The 19,577-nt window shown below is 36.0% G+C and overlaps 1 protein-coding gene across 1 annotated transcript; it reads right to left on the bottom strand.

The window, feature by feature from the left end:
- Positions 1 to 7,538: 7,538 nt before the first annotated feature.
- On the bottom strand, positions 7,539 to 11,699 carry LOC142343219 (uncharacterized). The gene has a single exon (XM_075394979.1). The coding sequence runs from the start codon at positions 11,543 to 11,545 to the stop codon at positions 7,841 to 7,843; it is 3,705 nt and encodes a 1,234-aa protein (XP_075251094.1). The 5' UTR covers positions 11,546 to 11,699; the 3' UTR covers positions 7,539 to 7,840.
- Positions 11,700 to 19,577: the final 7,878 nt, after the last annotated feature.

The raw sequence follows: 19,577 nt of genomic DNA, 5'->3' as shown, positions 1-19,577 counted from the left end.
TTCAAACCTTCACTCAATTCAACGCGCATATCAGCAGTATCTAATGTCGGTTCGACCTCAATTTCACCTCCACATATTTCAGATTTTTCAAAATCTTCAGACATTTCTTTTTCATGCACATTAGCACGTTCACTTTGGTTTGATGACGATTCAGCAATCATATTGCCAGATAAGTACTGGTCAATTCTACGCTTTGACGCATGGTCGTACGTCCAGTGACTTTCCATTTCAGGAGTCAAAACCTTGACACTCACGGCCGGACAAAGTGACCTTCTAAAGGACGCCTCCTCTAAACATCTTTCAATATTACTACTAATGGCACAGTTGAATAATTTATCACTAAAACCACACATATCCGCCAGTTCTTTCAATTTACACATATCTGTGACCACTCCTGCAGTACCCGCACCAGAGGAAAAGATAAAATTTCTGCAAAACCTTTTGGAAAATTTCATTAAAGCGTTACATGCCATTAAAGCGTTACACCTTGTTTTTCTGCAGGTTGCTTGCACTGGAAAATATTGAATCTCATAGAAAACATTCTCACGCATTGCATTTTGAAAGATTTCGGGTCTAAAACTCTGCAGGATATTCGCAGATACATAATGGTCCATGCATAGTATGTCGTAAACGACGTTATTGCATTTGAAAAAGGAATATAATTGCTCCATCTTAGCTGGACGAATGGCTATCAAATCGAATTGAGAGCAGGTTGTTTTCTTAGTAAGCGCATGCATTAAATTATCAATGCTGATCAAGTCACGTTGTAATTGAAAAGTGACACGATTCACAATCTTCTGATCTTTTTTCAGCCTCGAACGAACAACTTCAGGGATTTTGATTGGCTGAGGAAATAGATCCATATTCTTAGTGACAAAAGTTTCAGGGACTACGTATGTTTGATTAAGTGCTACTATTTTGAGGTTACATTCAGTGATCAATGAAATAAGATTTGAACATTCAAAGTCATTCACTCTGTCAGCTCCAATGTTGATACAAAGATCACCCACAATCTGTTCAACTTTCTTCACTTTCATTTTTATGTCAAACTCTGAAACAAAAAAAGAGGAAACGTTTGAACGGGCAAACAGGAGATATAAAATTTTGCTAAGCAATAAACACCCAAGAATCAAGATACCGAGAGAACATCGACGATTTGTAGCTCAGAGGTAAACCTCATTTCTAGTTCAAATCTTTGTTGAAATCTCTATAAAAGCCAAGTAAACACGAGTCTCTACAAACAAAAATATAGAACGAATTTGATTAACGATCAGAAAATGTTTCAAAAATTAAACGACTTACGACAGATCAATAAACATCAATCAATTCAATGAGAAGCTTTAATGAAACTTAAAAATATTAAATTATTGTGCTAATCTCATATAATTGAAACCATATTTTGACCCCCACCCCAACCGGAGTAGGAAATTATTGATGAGACACATATTTGAATGTATCATTTGAAAAGCCTTAGCACAGTAGAATGTTGCTGCTAACAATTTTTAATTTTGCTTTTTGGAGTTTCTAAAATTGTTCGCTTGAGAAAAATTTAAGAAAATCACGGAAAAGTTAACTGAAACTTCCCTAATATAGCAGCATTAAAAGCTTTGTGTTTATTCTTAGCATTTACTTGAAAGGCGCAAACAGTGCCGGTTGAATTCGCCCTAGAAAACATGACTTTTTGTAATCAGCTGCATTATCTTCGAAAAAAAACAAAACGTCATTGCAGTATGCACCTCTACAAACGGTGTCAGATAAGACCAATTATTTTAACAAAAAAGAACAGTTGTGAAGGCAGATAAAATGATGTGTTTACGATGAAATTTTAAATGTTACTATTTTGCAAAATATTTCGACTAACCATATTCGGTGCCGCCTAGAAATAACAATGGATTAAAGCATCGGTTGTTACACTACACCGGTTAATATACAGCTGTTTTCATGCATCTTCATAAGAGCTACTATGTGAGAAAATAATCAGTTTTTCGCAAAGCGCTGAAAAGAAAAGTTCTAGTTTTCTTTTGTGCACACTGATGCCATAAGTACGTTGGAAACATAAATAATTAAATCATACCACCTGCTATTTCGTGGCTAAGAGAGCTGCTCCTAAAAAGATCTCAAACGCTGAAAAAGTTGACCAACCAAAGTTTGCTCAATACCCGCTCACAAATTTCTTTCAATTTAGGACAAATCAATGGCAACACTCGATTAATAATTCTGAGAATGATGCCTCCAAATTTAACTTAGAAAAAACAGTACCACAAAAAACTCGAGGAGAATCAATACTCAAATGGATAAAACCTTGAAATGACTCGACCTTTCAACGCATGTTACCATAAAGACATATTTACTAATTGCGTACTACTGTTTCCATAACTAATACCATAAAAAAATCCAGAATTCGGGTTTATTGGGTCATATGACTGCTCTCAGAAACTCACATGTGATCAAAATACCTAAATAACGACAAAAATTATATTTGTGCCACTTGCGTAATAGTCTTTTTCAATTTTCATTAACTATTAATGCAGGCGAAATCAATCAACCTCTCAGTTATCTAAGCTGCGAGAAATTTAGTTATATTTTAATACCCACGAAAATTTTGCGCAAATGTTTTATGTAAACGAATAAAAATAACAGAAAATCATTTAATTAATTTTTAGCTAATCTTCACACTTAAATGCTTGATTAAATCAATTTTTCAAAAATGCTTTAAATGGAAGTTCCAAACTAGCGGTGCCAAAGGAGTTGCATTCTGACGCTAAATCATTGCCAAACTCGTGAACAACGCCCTATTTTCTCAAAAATGAAAAATTCAAATGAATAGAACATTGAAGAGGAACAAAGGAGGCATGGCCGTGCTGCATTCTTCCGAAAATGCAATTTCGATAAAAATGGAACGTTTGATATTGATCAACAAAACCAATCTAAAAACTTCTTGAAATTATTAAAAATGCTTAAATTATCACAAACCTTACCTCATTGCGAGCATAATCGGCGAGTACAATCTCAAATATACGAACATTTCGAACTATTCAAGCAAAAAATTAGAAGAAACTTCTTATTCAGATGCTTTTTACGAAAAGCAATGAAAAAGTATTAAAAGCAGAACTTAAACATTTGGTAATTTGAAATGATGGATTAACCCAACTTCCAATACAAAAGCATTTTGTAGAATATTGAGCTAAAAGATGCTATTGGAGCAAATATTTGTTTTTTCAACATGAACAAAACATTTTCCTCGAAAATTTTGAAATTAAAAATATGGAAGAGTGAGAACCAGCATTTGAACAGTAATAATAATAATTTCCATAGTTGAGCAGACAGGATGAAAAAAAAAGAAATCATGACAGTCAATTTATAAACAATGGTAACATCAGAGCCATTGTGATGAAACGTTGTCTTTCACAACAGTCATTTTGTTCAATATTCCCTATCCTTTAAACTAGACCACAACGCAATTGGGCATCCTGGCATTCAAAATTCGCAAAATTGAAAAAAAAACAAACGGGAAAAAACACCACCATCCCGCCAAAAATTACTCCACTCCACCTCATTTCGCCTTCCTTAAAAACATTTTTTATCAATTGAATAATGAGAAAAATTTTTGAAAAACCTTCACGGTTCAAATGAAGTAATGTCACGGAAAGATTATAAATTCAAAATTATGAGGCAATGCAGACACCTCATTAAAAGACAAAGCCGTTCAACAGCTGTCGAGCTAAGTTAGACTTGACGAAAGCTACTATAAACACAATCCAAAAACTGTTACAGCTAGCCTAGACTAGGTCAAAAAAGCCTCATTTACATACAATTTTTTCAACGAAATTGACATAAAAGAACTATTTTCAAAAGATGGAGTAGACATTTCAATGACTTCAAAAAAACTGGCCAATCTAACCAAAAAAAGAGGTGAAATCCCAATTTTCTTCTAATTAGCGGGATGAAATATATGCTCAACAGCTTCACTGGCATCTCGATATTATTGCATATAGCATATTGTTGTCAGTGATGTCATTAGAGAGCCGACCAAGCGTATCAAATTTTTTTCCGCAAGTTTTCGAATTTTTTATCGTGAACTATCGGCGTTTAAATTTAAGGAGTGCTGTGAAATGCTTAAAAGCGCGGACCTCGCGGCTATTTGACGCTTAATTTTGAGCAAATTGTGGCTATTTTCAGTAGCTTCTCTATCATTTTTCACCAAAAATCAACCGAAAGTTTGTCCAGGTTTTCTAGAGATTGTTACAATAGCAGGTTTCTAGATCTCTCAATAATTGCGAGTTAAGTTTTGAATTTTTAATTTATTTGAGTTTATCAGTTTCTTGCAGTATCTCTAGCGGGATAGATAAATTTCTGGAACACTTTTACCTTAAAAGCTCTACTGCTACAACAAAAATAATTTTAAAACTTTTTGACTCATCCTTTCCTTGCGCTTATTTGCAGATTTCAGCTAAATTTTTGAAAACCTCTTTACTTTTTAATTTTTCTGACTGTGAAAAAATTCTGACTTCTACTTTGATAATAATTATTTTTCAATATGTATCCGATTAATTTGCAGATTAAACGATATAATAATAACCTCTTCTTTTCCATTTTTAAGCAGTTTAGAAATCAATTCTCCGTTGATCCCGACTTCTGAAATAACATAGCTTGCTAACATATAGCTGCTGAAAGCCAGTATTAATCGGATTAATTTCGCTCGAATTTAGACATGCGTTGTTGTAGTAAACAGGACAAATTTTGTTTCGAATAATTTATTCCAAAGAATGTAAATTTGATAAAAATTGGAATAAAAAACTTAAACAACTAAATTTCTTTGACCATTTCTTGAAGAATTTTTTTCTTAATTCCTGAACGTTGCTTAAATTACTAGCAACAAATAGAATGTGAACAGTTACTTCGATGTTTTCAGAGTCGAACAATAAAAAACATTAAAATCACCATTAGAGAACAAACCAACTAATGAAAAAATGCAAGTTGTATTTTCCAATTATGTACGACTGCCTTTTCTATTTTTCTCCATTATTAATGATGTATGCTGGTCTACTTATTTAAATGCTTCTTATATCCAAAATGTAAAAGAAAGGTATGAAGGATATGAAGTTCTGAAAGACAATGGACAAGACCTTAAAAAATTTTTCCGTTGATCTTTCATTTCTGCTTTTTCTTGGATAAACTTCTATCAATTGACCTCTAAATATTTCACAGAAGACTGCAGCCGGCAAAGAAGTTCAAACTAAACACCCGTAATCATACTCTCACTGGTACCTATGTTGCGATAAAATTTTTGTAAAATGTTTTATAGCATGAACTAAACAGAACATTTTTTCTTCAAAGGAGATCTATCCGTAGTGTTAAATATTACTTTTGCAGCGGATAAAATTGACATTTTTCTTTAAAACTACAGTCCCCAAATTTCATATCTAAAACGTGAAAAATTCACAAAAGGGACCGTAACATTTCTTCTGCATAAATTAATAAGATTTCACAATCCAATCATCATAACAGTAACAAATTATAATTTAAAACTATGCGCTTATTTACCATACTGTTTCAACTTTTTTCGATTGCTTTCCGCCATTCAAATTGACCGCAATAAAATTTATCAAAGAACGCAGGTTGTACGGCAACAGCAAAACTATGCAGACATTACGACAGATTAATTTTTTCTCTAAATTTCTTAGACAAAAAAATTGTCTAAGACTTTAAAACTGTTCAAGTACCAATATATTAGGGATAGGAAGGCCATCATATTGTAGCCGTTAAAACTTGAGGGTCGGTCTGCCGGTGAAAAGCATCGGTCACTCTCTGAGCTTCTGCTCCTAAATTTGCAAAACTACTGGTTACTGACTTTGCCCAAGCTACTCAGATGGGGTCTTCAAGATTGTTCAGATTACTTTTTATATTAACGCGTCATGAGAAAACAATGTAAATTTTTTCATAACAATGTCATAACTCTAACACAAACTTCAACTTTGAATAAACTTATTTGGTAAGTTAACTTTTTCAAAGGTGTAATTGCTACAAAACGTTTTTGGCTCCACGTGAGTCAATGGAGACAAGTCTTGAGGCTGTCTATTTTCATTTTGTCTAACCGCATGTCTCTTGTTATGTTTCAAAAGTATCTTATCGTTATCTTATTACATGTACGTCTTTCTGATTGTCATAAGATAAATGATTTTCTGACAATCTTACAGGCATATTGTAATCATTTCCTGTGAACAAAGAGCGCAATATTTTCAAGTTCAAACAAATAAATTTTATAAATGTTATATAATAAGGCAGCGTTCGTCAAACAGTCGTGTATAATTTAGTTTTACAGCGAAACTAAATGTAAAAGAATCAAGTTTCTAGAAAAACTTTTTTCACTTCCATTGACGCGTAATCAAACCCGACGAAGTGAATAAAACAACCAGCAAACAACTAATTTTGAAGTCAAAAACGCGCGACTAAAAACAGCTAGCAGATTGCGAGAAAATAGTCGTGATATAGCTTCATTGATCTACAGTCTCAAAAAGACAGTAAAAAACAGACCAAAAAAGAAATTTCTGTTAATCAAATGCTGATACGTTATATTTTGACAAAGAATCTGCTATCGCGTCGCGGCTATTAATGAAATTCGTTTGCCTAATGCCTATTTATGGCCTAAACGACATCAATATTTGAACGACATAAAAATTAATTGATTTAATTAAAATTCATAAACATGGGGATTCTGCAAAAATCAATTCCTACATAAGCAACTGTTGCAGCACGAATGCCCACCAAATATAACTAAATTTCAATGAACACTAACTCATAAAAATTGCAAATGAATAAAAAGTGGGCATTTATGCGATATGAGATCCTGATCATGTAAGAAAAGCTCTACAAAGTATGAATGTGTTACACAATTGAGCAAGCAAATCATACGTGATACTTTCAATACAAATTTATGGAAAATTATTACTTCTTTTTCTGGCAACGTTTCAGGTCTTCGCCAGCTTGAGGAGTAATAAACAATATTGACTAAAGTTCCAATCCAAATATCCCCCTACCCATGCCTGCTTTAGATGCTATTCCCATCATATAATGTAGAATTAATCGAGAAATTGCTAAGTACTCTATCCAATATGTAACAATTTATAGTACAAAAAGAAACTATCTTCTAAATAATTTCTGCGTCATCCAAAATGCGCATCCTTTTAACTGTGGGACTTAATCATCTTAACTTCGTGGAATATAATATGCAAACACCCACATTTTTCTAATAATTAGTCAAGTTTGGGCAAATTGGGCAATGTGATGGGGGTGGGGGTTAGAAATAATACCGAAGACCGATCAAAATTCCCTTTTTAACTGCAGCAGCAGTAGAAATGCCCCCGTACAAAAATAAATTTTACACAAATCACAGCTACAAATCAACATAGTGTTACAAACATATTACTCAATTAATTGTCTCCTTTTTCAATATGAAAATGCTAATAAATAACACCAAAATGCACATTCATGATTTCTTTACAGTAATCTTAATATTAGTAAACAATTTATAAACTGCATTCTGTAATAGCAAAAGGCTATACTAGTTTGAATCAAAATTTGGGCAATTGAGCCCTCTAAAATGTTGCAAATGCTGAAAAGTGAACAAATTCAAATTAATAGAGATAGAAAATCTGCTGCTGCTCTGTAGCAATAGTACGTTAACTATAAACAATTTGTTTTTAAAACTTGAGACCATAGGCCAGAATTACTTCAAACCACAACGCTACACGAAATACACTCCGGTTGATTTAGCTTTTAGACCAGAATCATCAAACGTCCATTTCCGAAGAGTTACGGAACGCCAAATTGTAATTTTGTATTAAATACTTGAGTGCTTGCATTCGTTAGTTTGAGAACCGAACACCGCTTGATCAGAGGGCAATTTATCTGACTCTGCCGACCCGTCGGTTCCGAAGCTGACTTTTATCAAGGACGAATCCTCGTTAGTCCCATACAGGAAAGACCTCCCCGCAGGGCTAATTTCAACGCACGTGAAGTGGGTGTGAGGTGTGAACGAACCCAATAGATCACCCGATGTCACACTGAACAGATTTATAGTCCTGTCTGAGAACTTGGGATTGGCCGAAGTGCAACAGGTGAGAAGAACCGAGGCATCTAAGTTGCACCTCATCAAGTCAACAGGCGACTTGTGAATCCCAGTCAAGTAAATTGGGGTGTCTGAGGATCCCAGGTGGTGGATCACAACTGAGCAATCAGCCAAGCCCAGGATAAGGTTGTGGTCATCGGGTGTCAGAACCAAGCTGGTAACTGACGCATCTTCGTGAAACTTGTACTTATTGTACTGACTAGAAAATTCATACACGTTCACGAAATTAAGCGGATCGGGGTCAATGTGCTTGACTACAACAGCTATGTAGTGATTAGAAACCATTGCAAGTTGCATGTCAAACTCGTGGTCATGCAATCGTATATCATGAATCAGAATCTTCTGCTTTAGATCCCAAATGAGGAGAGGCATTGGTTTCTGCACTGTGTCTCCACATGCGCAGTAGGATCCATCCGGGGCTAACAAGAGACTGTTCAGAAATCTGTCTTCTCCGACTTTGAAACTGAAATTGGTCTTATTCGTTGACAGTTGGACCCCGTTGACGTACATTTTGTTTCTAGACATTGCCACTATTTGGTCTGGACTCTGCACTCCATAACACTGGTAATCAATGTTCAGCTGACTCTTGAGTTGCACTTTTAGAGCTCCCTCGTCAAGGTCGATCCATTTAAGAATTCGCTCCGTATTAACTACACAAGAAGTTAAGTCAATATTTTTGACATCAACAGGAATTTTGGTCATGTCAATTCGCCTCACGATTTTCATGTCGGCTACCCGAATAACCTCTAATCGCCCTTTAGGAGTCGCCGAGGGGCTTTGGTTCTCAGATAACACGAACATGAAATCTTTGGCACCCTCAGCATTAAGCCAAGTTATCATTTTTATCGTTCTCGGTCGCATCGTTGCCGATGCTTCATCAACCTCTGCTTTTGCGGGAGACACTTTGGGTACCGTTGGGCAACTTGAGACCTGTTGCAGGACTTTCCAACAGAAGGGGTGCTTACTCTCCTCTAGTTCACCTGCTGATTTTTTCTGATTTAAGAAACTGTAGAACTCGGATTTATAAGTCACATTAGCAGCCAAGGTCAAGCTGTATTGGCTATATTGCAATGCTTCGACTAGCATTGTAAAATCAGCTTCACTTTCGCCTTTTTCTTGACACTTAATGTACTCTGTATAAATTTGAGGACTAACAGTTCCTATAAGGGCGCCTAATTCGGGCAAAGGTTCGCAGGAACTTTCAGACGAATCATCCAGCTTCAATCCAGGTAAATTTGGAAAGCGCCGTTTTGCAAGTAGCGTATTTGTGGAAGCATCGTTTGCGCTGTTTTGAAATGTCAAGCTGTGTTCTATTATCTTGGCCAAAGAGTCCGATTTGAACTTCTGCAGAATCGAGAAATGATCATCGGAAATCGTAGAGGACAATTTGTGTGCTAATTGGTTGTTCCTGACCATTGTGTAATATTGCGAGGTTGAAGTGTACACTTTGAAGAGTAGAGGTGAAAGTAGGATTTGAAGTGCTTCGATTGCCAATGAGTGACCTATCTGTTCCTCAAAACTCAGCGCCAATCTCAGCTCTGCCTGGCTGAACATCAACGGCGATACTGCTACGTGTTTGAGCGCCACAGAACAGGCCATGTGCAAGTCCTCGGATAACAGCTTTGCTATATCTGGAAATACCTCGTCGTCTGAATCCGAGCTAACAAGCTGCTTCAATCTATCTTTAAGTATCAATACTTCTACATTAGCATTCGTTCCAAATTTCGCGACAGTACCATTTTTGATTTTTCCCTCAAAAGTTTCAGCCGAGGAACTAGTTAGGAAGAAGTGGACTTTGCCGTTATACTTGTCATGGCTAGGGATCCAGGAAACATCGTCAATATCGTCCAAGGCTATCACAACCGACTGGTCAGTTTCAGTCACTAGGGTCGACAACACCTGCATGAGATCTAGGTCACTAGCTGCAGAGGGATGTTCTCCACTTAGATAGCAGATTTGCTCGCGTAATGAGTGCTTTAGACAACCTGAGGACAGGGAACTTGGAGAAGCATTGCAAAATCGGAAGAGCTTGATAACATTTGAGTGTGTTAAGAGCTGATCAATTGCGTCTGAACCCGTTGTAGTAGCGTCAACTGTACTTCCTTCAGGCGAGCCAATTTCTACCAACTTCTTGGCGAACATTAATTGACGCTGAAAGGCATCTTCGCAGCTAACACAAGTCACGAAGTCGCTTTCTATTTTCAGTTCTAGCTGATTAAAAATGTCTACTTTTGGGAGATGCTTCCCCAACTCTGCCAAATGGTTGTTATGTGTTAGTAATTCATTGTGTAGGCCAATTGGCAAACTGTCTACTATATAGCTCAATCTCTCGTATTCTGAGCAGAAGGATTCTAACATTTTGCCCAGCACTGAAGATATCTGTTTCCCTTTTGATGTCTCGAAAGTCGACTCAGATATCTCAACAAAAGAACTAGTCGGAAGCTGCGCTCTAATTGTGTTCGCCAGAGTTTTCGCTCTGTTCGAGGTCGTGTCCGCCGTGCTGCCGGGTGTGGTTGCTTCGGCGCTACTGTCGTTCAAGTACAAAACGCACGTAGTTTCTCGCACGTCAGTCGCGTGAGTAAATAAGTAAGTCACGATTTGTTCAAAAGGAGGACTGCAATATTTTTCCTGTAAGCTTTGAGAAGCTGCTTCGCTATTCAGTACTTCAAATATTGCAGTAGTTACCTCCTTTCTCTTGGATAACTTGAGCGCTCTTTTTAGGCGAAAAGCTGAGCCGTCTTCAACTTCTTCATAGTTTTCGCTGATCAACGTTTTCGCGTCATCGGAGGCCTCCAGACTAGTTATGACCTTAAAGTCCTCAGCTTCGATTACAGGAGCCAAAAACTGAGACTCAATTGAGCTATTGGGAATAACAATAAGGTTGAAACTCCTATAGGGTCCCCGTTTGTACCCTTGGCATTGGATTAAGTCTTTCACATTGAAGTTCTCGTCATAAAAGACCGCCGCTGATTGGTCGTCATTGGACGCCAAGTCCAGAAGCTCAACTTCGTAGCTGAGTTCACTGCATTTGGACTCGATCTCTGGCAGAATGGAGGCGTAGAATATAGAATTGAACAAAGAATTGTCAGGCACTCCGTATACATTTAATCGCACACTTCTCGTATGTCTTGCTACATCGTCAACCGAGTCGCCAAGAAGCAACCGCTGAGCTGTTAGATTCAAACCGGCCAAATTCAATCTTTTCGATACCTTTTCAGTTTCTTTTTCTAACTCTGGTTTTGGCTGTTCCTGATCCTTCGCTGCATTTGCAGTGGTTACAGCGGTTGTCGCGTTGACAGAACCATCAGCAGCAGCGTCTGATTGTGGCTTAGGGGCAGTGTCTTCTTTCTTCTCGTAGGCTTCGCCAGGAGGCTTTTTGGCTTCTGAGACACAGCAAGAAAACAATTTGAAAGGCATTTCGATTGAGTTGTTAGGAGTAATTTAAGATTTTAGATGTAAATTTTCATTCATAACTGGCGCGCCATGTCAATTCATAACCCTCTAGTTCAGAAATGCTCTTACTATGTACATTATACCTAAAAAACGGAACACAGTGAACATAAATATAAACGATTAACAGCCGAGGAATGCCTCTCGAACTGTTGCAGGCTCGGTTTTGTTGTAGCCTGCTCAATGGGGCCTTCAAGTTCAATAGGGTCCACAAATAACGTCATTAGAGATTTCATAAACCAATTTTGAGATATAAAGAGAAAAAATTAAACCAACTTTGCCACACATTTCATATAAATTTTATTTTAGAAAAGAAATGCCAGCAAGTGGATTCCAGTGTTTAAAATTGTGACACTACTGTTGCCCCAAAGATGGATTCGTTAAAAAATTTTTTAAATGTTTAAACAAACGATTTTCAAAAATTGCTGTTTTAAAAAGCAGTTTTCACTTAGAAACGCTGATGGCCAATTGCTCAACAATATGACGAAGGCAATTTTGGTTGAAAAAAAAAACAGAAATTGTCCAAAAAAAACTAGCAGAAAGATTTAAAACATTTACGTATTCACTAGAAGAAATCAGTCCTGAGGATCACCTCAAAATCAAATCCAGGGTATAATTGGTATTTGAACAAATTGCAATTAGATTACAATTCATAGAAAAATTTTCGATTTTTAACTCAGATGTTTTTTTTCAAACTTTATAAACCCCGAAATATTTAAACTTTTAAAAAATGAGCGCATCAGATAACAAAAACATAAACCGACTAACGTCGGAAAAATTTCTCTCCAATGACAGGCGGTGCAATTCAACTCAAGGACTGTAACCTCGATAAAATTTTCATTCTGGGTGCAAAAACATCAACCGAATGTAGCATCTGCGTCCGATTCCATCACCTCGACGGAGGCATTTACCACGCAGCTATCAGAGCCTTGTCGTCGAATCTCTAACAATCGGTTTTATTAGAGCAACAAACTTTATTTCGTAGTCAGAGCAACTGAAATCACTCAAAAATCAAGAAGTGCGTGAAAAAATCAATTGAGAACGATTATTCTAGAACAAAAGCGCAAAACGGTCAAGCGAAAAAATTTGCATAAAAAACACACGTTTACAATAATTGCTTCTCATTCCAGAGCAATTAATTACGTAGAGACAATAGGAAAAACGCTTTCATACTTATTGTATGAAAAAAGCGTTTTGGGAGTGACCAATTTAAATTTCAATTTCTTTAAGCGGTAAATTGCTTTTGAAGAGAATTGACAGTTTTGAGCAGTGGTTCAGCAAGAGAGCTTTGCTATTTCGTTTTGCTTCTATTCAACTAAATTATGAATCGAATTAAAAAACGTTTCGTCTTGCAATCCAGATTGGTAATTTCCAAAGATTAATTTTTTTTAATTTTGAAAAAAAATTGGAAAATTTGATTTTTTTGCGTTTTTCACATAGAAAAGGCCCTTTAACTTTTTCGCACCTTAAAATATCTCCACTGAGAGAAAGAAATAAACAGGGTCTCTTATCCAAAACCCTGTGACATTACCACAAAAAATGTGGTCCTCTTTTCTTTGAAAAAGAAAATTTGAAAGAAATTGATGACAAAACAATTTCGAATAAAGACAACTTCGAGAGAGAAAGTCACAAGTTGACAAAAAACAGTTTTGAGGATGTTTCAAATTTAGAGAGACCGGAATGATGCATCTCTCCAATAAGCGACTGAAAATGTGAATCACTAGGTGACAAAAAAGCAACCAGACAGAAGTTGGCTAAAAACCATACTTTTTAATTAGCATGAACCGCCCAAGTGCTGACTCCAGATAGCAAAACAGCCCAGAGATTAGATACGGAGTTTGATATAATTTTTGCAAACACTAAGTTGGACTAAGTGAACGCAATGAAAAGGTAAAGAAATTTGAAAAAGACAAAACCACAAAACCAATCAAAAAGCCACAAAACCACAAGAAAGATAGACGAAAACCCAAAAACTCACAAGAAAGAATAAAAACCCATCAGAAAAACTGCATCTTAAAGTTGAATAAACGCTTCAAATGGACAAAAATTCAAATTGTTTCCAAAGGCACAATAGCTACAGTAATTTTTCCAAACTTTGCTTGCGCAACAAAAAAATAACCGACTAACGTCGGGCGATTTGCTCTCAAAGGACCAGCAAGCGGTTGGCTTCGGTAGTAGCCAACTGGTGCTTAGAGATGGTAGCGTTAGATCGCGCATGGGGGTCAAGCTGATGGGGAGGGGGTACCAAATCGCCATGTCGAGATGGGTGAACGGGGAGGGGGTGAGTGGCGGCAACCGAGGGGGTAAAAATTTTAAGATTAAGAACCGCCCTTCACACCAAAAAATTGGCTCTTCCAAAACCGTTTTGATGAATCGCATAACTAGATACTAGTAATGCATGAGCTGCTCACCCACTTAATGCCCTCCGGGCTTTAACTGTTTATCCCGTTTATGAGGACAAAAATTTAAGCGCATGAGTCAAGAGATCGGTCAACCAAAAAGTCACAATTAAAATAGACCACAGGACTAATAAAATTGCTACAAAAATCCTTTCTGATCTATCTATATGTTCGTACAGCTTTTAAATACTTGAGTTCGTTTAACATGAGGAGTCTAAAGTCATTGAAACAATTTTGAGTAACTACTTTGTTCAAGCATTTAATTAGAGTGTTGTTTCCAGATTGGTCATTCTTATTCTATTTGGATAGAAGCATTGTCTAGCTTAATTCAACTGCTACCAAAAATAATAGTAATCAACAGGAAAAATTGATTTAAGCAATATTTCACAGTGTCAACACAATATGACTGGTAGACTTTCAACTCAAAATTTCTTATTCTGGAGTTAAAACTCGTTGCCTGGGCTTAAAAACCAAGGTTCAAGAAATTGAAACTTAAACTGGCGCACGTCAGACCCTCAGAACCTGTACATAGTCATTGAAACATAGCAAATCAACGTGTGAAAGTTCTTAAGTTAAATAGTTTAGTCAAACAACAGACGTAACAAACATAACCGACTAAGGTCCGAAGAATTGCTCTCGAACGACTAGTGGGAGCTCTAATCTATTGCAGCCTGCTTCAGTGGGGGGGGGGGGGGCTGGCTAAAATTGCCAAGGCGGCGTCAAATGACGTCATTGGTTTAGTAAATAACATTATAATCACTAATGAAAATTAGTGAAAAAACGACACCAATTTCAGTGCACTTTTCATATGACTTTTAGTAGAGAACTGCCACCAATTCAGTTCAGCTGCTTAAAATTGCGAATGAGAGAGAAAGTTCAGATCACGCAAAACGAAAAGGTCAAGAGAAGATGAATCAGCCAAGCAAAAAATTTCCAAAAAAAGAACAACACGTTTTTTATAATTGCTTCGAACTTCGTCCAAGAGCAATTAAAAACGCGAGAAAACTTCTAATCAACAAAAACTTTATTTGGGTCTCAGCGTATTGGCATTTTTCTCAATCTTTATAGTATGGCTGGCTGGTATAGAAGGGCTGAGAGGTCACCAGAAATCTGCCATGGTAGACTTTTAGAAGTGCAGTTAAATTATTCGTAGATTGGTGAAAACCTGTTGCTTATGGTTTAAAAATTAAACTCAAGGTTAGAGGAATTGAAACTTAACGCGTTAATGGGGCACGTCATGCTCTAGAACCTGCACGTACTCATTGACACTTTCGCTCAAAACAGCAAACCAACCGGTGAAAGTTCTAAAGTGAGAATTAGTTTAGTCAAGCAACAGCCTGAACAAAAACCCAAGAAAATTTCTGAATCACGAAAATTAAATTTAATGATGTTTTACTCAACCCATTTGCAAATCAAAATTTTAGGCAGCTGCAACTTTATCGAGACAAAGTGGCAATAAAAATGTAACAATGAAAAACGGAATACTATCAAGTGATCTAGAAAGGACATCAATTAGCGACAGGGAAAAAATCGTTCAACTTTAAAACAAAAAATCTGTCACGAACAGATGCAGAAAAGTCGACAAGCGTTAAACGATAGAATTTCAAAGTTTAAGGTTTAAACATTCTAGCCACAGAAATTTTTCCCAAGAAAAAGATATACTGAATAACTTTGAAATTGAAGAAAAATTCAAACCGTAACAGGCACAAACCCCAAAAACTCCGCTGCTTAAATATAATATCTATTGCGTTATTAAGTGCAAAAAACAAAAATTTAGCTTCAACTTAGTAATTTTACATGCTCGGTTAAAATGGACTGGGGCACATATATAGAAAGTAGCTTCACCACAACTATGATGTTACACGGCAAGTCCTCTGAATATAATGAATATAGGTTCAATTAAATGCAACTGAGTTGAACTTTTTTTTGAAAAACTAAATGATAACCTAAAAAATGACACAAAACCTAACTAACTTTTTCTTTTAAACACATCGATTTTTCAAATAAATTTACGCGCACTGCGGATTCTACTTATCGGTTTGTACTAAATTGAAACAACCATGCTTCAAAATTTACGGAACAAGGGATGAACAAAATCAAACGTAAATTTTCCAAAATTATGCATTGAAAACATCCAGGAACTATACGTCCAATGGTCGATAATGTTAAATTTAACTGAAAGGAGATTATTGAAATTGAATGAAATTTGCCGAAATAAGAGGTAGATAGAACTTTTTTTATATAAAAGCAGCCAAAAAACAAACAGCGAAAACAATAAAACTAGCATAAAACCAATAACATCGGAAAATTGCTCTCGAACGACAGGTGGGGCAATTTAATATAGAGAGGGTGTAGCTTTAAAATTGTTAGAAAGATGCAAAAAAATCCAACCCTCAATAGGATCGAACATTCGACCTCCCGGATAGCAATCTGACATCTTGCGCTTACCACTAAGCTCTACCTGTTCTGCTACTTCTCTGCTGGGAATTGCCTTTATGATAGCAACAGCCTTGAATTAAGAATGAGAGCAATTTAAAGCACGCAAAAATCAATCGCAAGCGCGAAAAAGCCACTAATATTACCATAATTGTTTCAAACTGACTTCAAGAGAATTTAATAACACCGCCAGTGGTCATTTTTATCAATTAAATAAACATAACAGACGGGCTTATTGCTCTCAAAAACACGCGAGCGGTTGTCTTCAGCAAGCCAGCTAGGGCTTACGGATGCTAGCATTGGTGGAGCGGGTGAGATCGCAAAAATTCTAAACTAACCTTGCCTATTTCAGAGATATAAAAAATACAAAGCAATATATAGTAAGGAACAAGCAATTTATAGTCAATAATGTGGTTACGAGGTGAGGGGTTAGGTTGGTGTAGTGTAGGTGGGTGTTTGGGGGCCTAGATTGGCGGTGGTTAAGTGGGAAGGCATGTGAAGCGCTGGGATGGTAAGGTAGGTGGCGGTGTAGGCAGGGGGTAGATATACTTTTGGGGTAGGTGTGGGGGTGTTAGGAGGATGTAGGGTTGATGGGGGAGGCAAATGGGTTCGATAGATAGGTTGTTGGACGGTATTTTAGATAGGTAGGTATAAATATAGAATAAAAACTCTCAAGATGAGAATTTCACCTTGAATAGAACTATTGGTTCCAAAAACTATATGAAAGAAGCTGCTGTTAAAAACGTTTGAAAGTCAACATTCAATAACAGACGTAAATATCTGAAAAGAAAGAAGTCGAAACTCAAGTTATGAAAAAACTTTCTGACCAGCAGACCAATTGAACAATGCCAACGAAACAGGCAAGCTTGGTTTCAAAAGTTTAGAAAAACAAAAAATAAAAGAAATCAAAGTGTACATATTGTCAAGATCAGCGTATTCAAAACCACGATCATTGCTCAAAAATGTTTAAAAAGCAGAAAACTAGGCAAATAAGAAAAATTGCTGGATATATAAAAGGCTATCAGATAGAGTAAAAACAACAATAAGAAAAAAAGGAGGTTAGAAAAAAGCGAAAGATTAGCCAGAGTTCCTTGTTGTCAAAACCAGAATTGCAGTCTTCAAATTAATGCATAAACGCAGCACCGAGCTCGAAAGGTTTTTTTGACAACTTGAGAAAGAAAAATTGAATGACACAGAACATTAAACTTATAAAAAAAAACGGAGATCATCGCGTATTTGTCTATTTCTGGAAACTTACGTCTTCGAAACCAACCGCAAATTTAAGCGTTAAAGAGAAGCGAGAACAAGAAAAAGTTAAAACCTCCCAAAAACTCAGAAAACGACTAAATTTCTAATATAAAACTTAATTTAAAATTAACTTGAACTTAACTTAAAAATTCCGAGAAATCGTTAAGTTAAAATCTTCAAAACTTTTCTCTCTAGAAACCATTCAGTAATCCATCGTCAAGTCTAAAAAAACTTAATTCAAATAATTTCCGAGAAATCAATAAGTTAAAATCTTCAAAACTTTTCCTTTCTCTCTAGAAACCATTCAGTAACCATTCAGTTTCATATGCTCCTAAAGGTAAAAAAAAATCAAAAATTACAAAATTCAAAAACTAAAAAAACTTAAACCCAATATCAATTTGCGTGTTCAAGTTTGCATTACCAAGACATATAGCCCTAAAAATGGATATGGAAAGAAATTGAGTGTTGCAAAAGACCTTTACCAAAATTGATAAACATGATGTCAGACTAATCAAACAAAAATCTTAAAAATGGCACAACTTGGGCTCAAAAACTACTAAAAATGATTTTGTATCATACATTTAGGCCTTCCTAGCGAAGTCAAAACCCTAAGCACTTGAAAGAAACCTAAATCCAGTGAAGCACTTCAACTGGAAAACGACCACTAGGTGTTATCTTTGTCCCGTTTTGAAAGATCAAAGTCGGAAAAATATGTGAAAACAACTTACAAAAAAGATAACCGAAGGACTCTGAAATCGGCTTGAAGTAGTATTTAACTTACACCCTAGCCAGCCACTGGTAACTGAACAACGGAGCAAAAAGAAAAAAATAAGGTTGAATCTACAGTTTTTTAATTTCTCTAAACAATGCGAAGTCCCAACATTTATTCTTAAAACACTTCAGTTGCTACTGATTCATTGCGCACCCACACGACACACACGAAAGGGAAACCTGAGTAAAAAGTAAAAACTACAAAACTCCAGAATTGATTAACTTATTTTATGAAAATGTGCTATCAAACCTTTAATTGTTTTCACTTAGTAGCAATGAACCCAACAGCAACCCTAATTGGACAATTGAAGATGGAAAAATATTGCAAAAGTCAGAAAAAGAAGAATTGCGCAAAAAAATCATCATAACCAGAAAGATATAGCAAAAAAATTCTTAAATTTAGCCTGTTTTCTTCAATTAAAAGAAAGTTAAAATGATGTAAAAACAAAACCAAAAAGCTACAAAAACCAATTTAAAAAATGCAACCAAAAACTACCCCAGACACTAAAAAATTTAAAAAGACAAAACCGCTAAAAGCGTCACAAATCGGAGAAATCACAAAAATAGCTCAAAATTGCATAGAAAACTTTAGTATATAATTGAGTTGGTCAAAAATGATCCCAAGCGTACAATTACTTCTTAATATGCTTCAGAAAAACCGCTTTTACACAAAAAGTAAAGTAAAAACTAAAAAACTGCTTTGAAAAAGCCGCACGTCATCAAAATATTTTGCTTGCTTAGCTAAAATTTTTGCAAGCCTTTTCTCGCTCTCTCGAAAACTCGACATGAACAAAAATCACTCCTCTATTTGCTCTTCAACTCATTCAGGCGTTTGATCTAAACACTTAGTTTTCGCATGTGGCATTGACTTCTACATCCTGTTTTAAATACGCTGTAAAAAATTGTAGATCAAAAAAGACGCTCCACCAATACTCCTCTTCGAGTCGTAAAAATACCTTAGGACTATTATAATTGTTTGAGACAAATAAATAATTTTATGAAATTCACCCAAGTAAGATAGAAAAAAAGCATTATAATTGTGAAGCGACTGCAAAATTGCTGCCTCTCTAACTCCATATAAACCATGCTCATCACATATCATCATTTTGGACCAGCGTCTATTGGCTCTTCAAACGATTACTCCG

This window comes from Convolutriloba macropyga, chromosome 7 (assembly GCF_964194025.1).
Source record: "Convolutriloba macropyga chromosome 7, txConMacr16.3, whole genome shotgun sequence".
Taxonomy (NCBI): domain Eukaryota; kingdom Metazoa; phylum Xenacoelomorpha; order Acoela; family Convolutidae; genus Convolutriloba; species Convolutriloba macropyga.
Note: the sequence above shows the minus strand (reverse complement) of the source record. Positions and strands in the feature narration are given on the sequence as shown.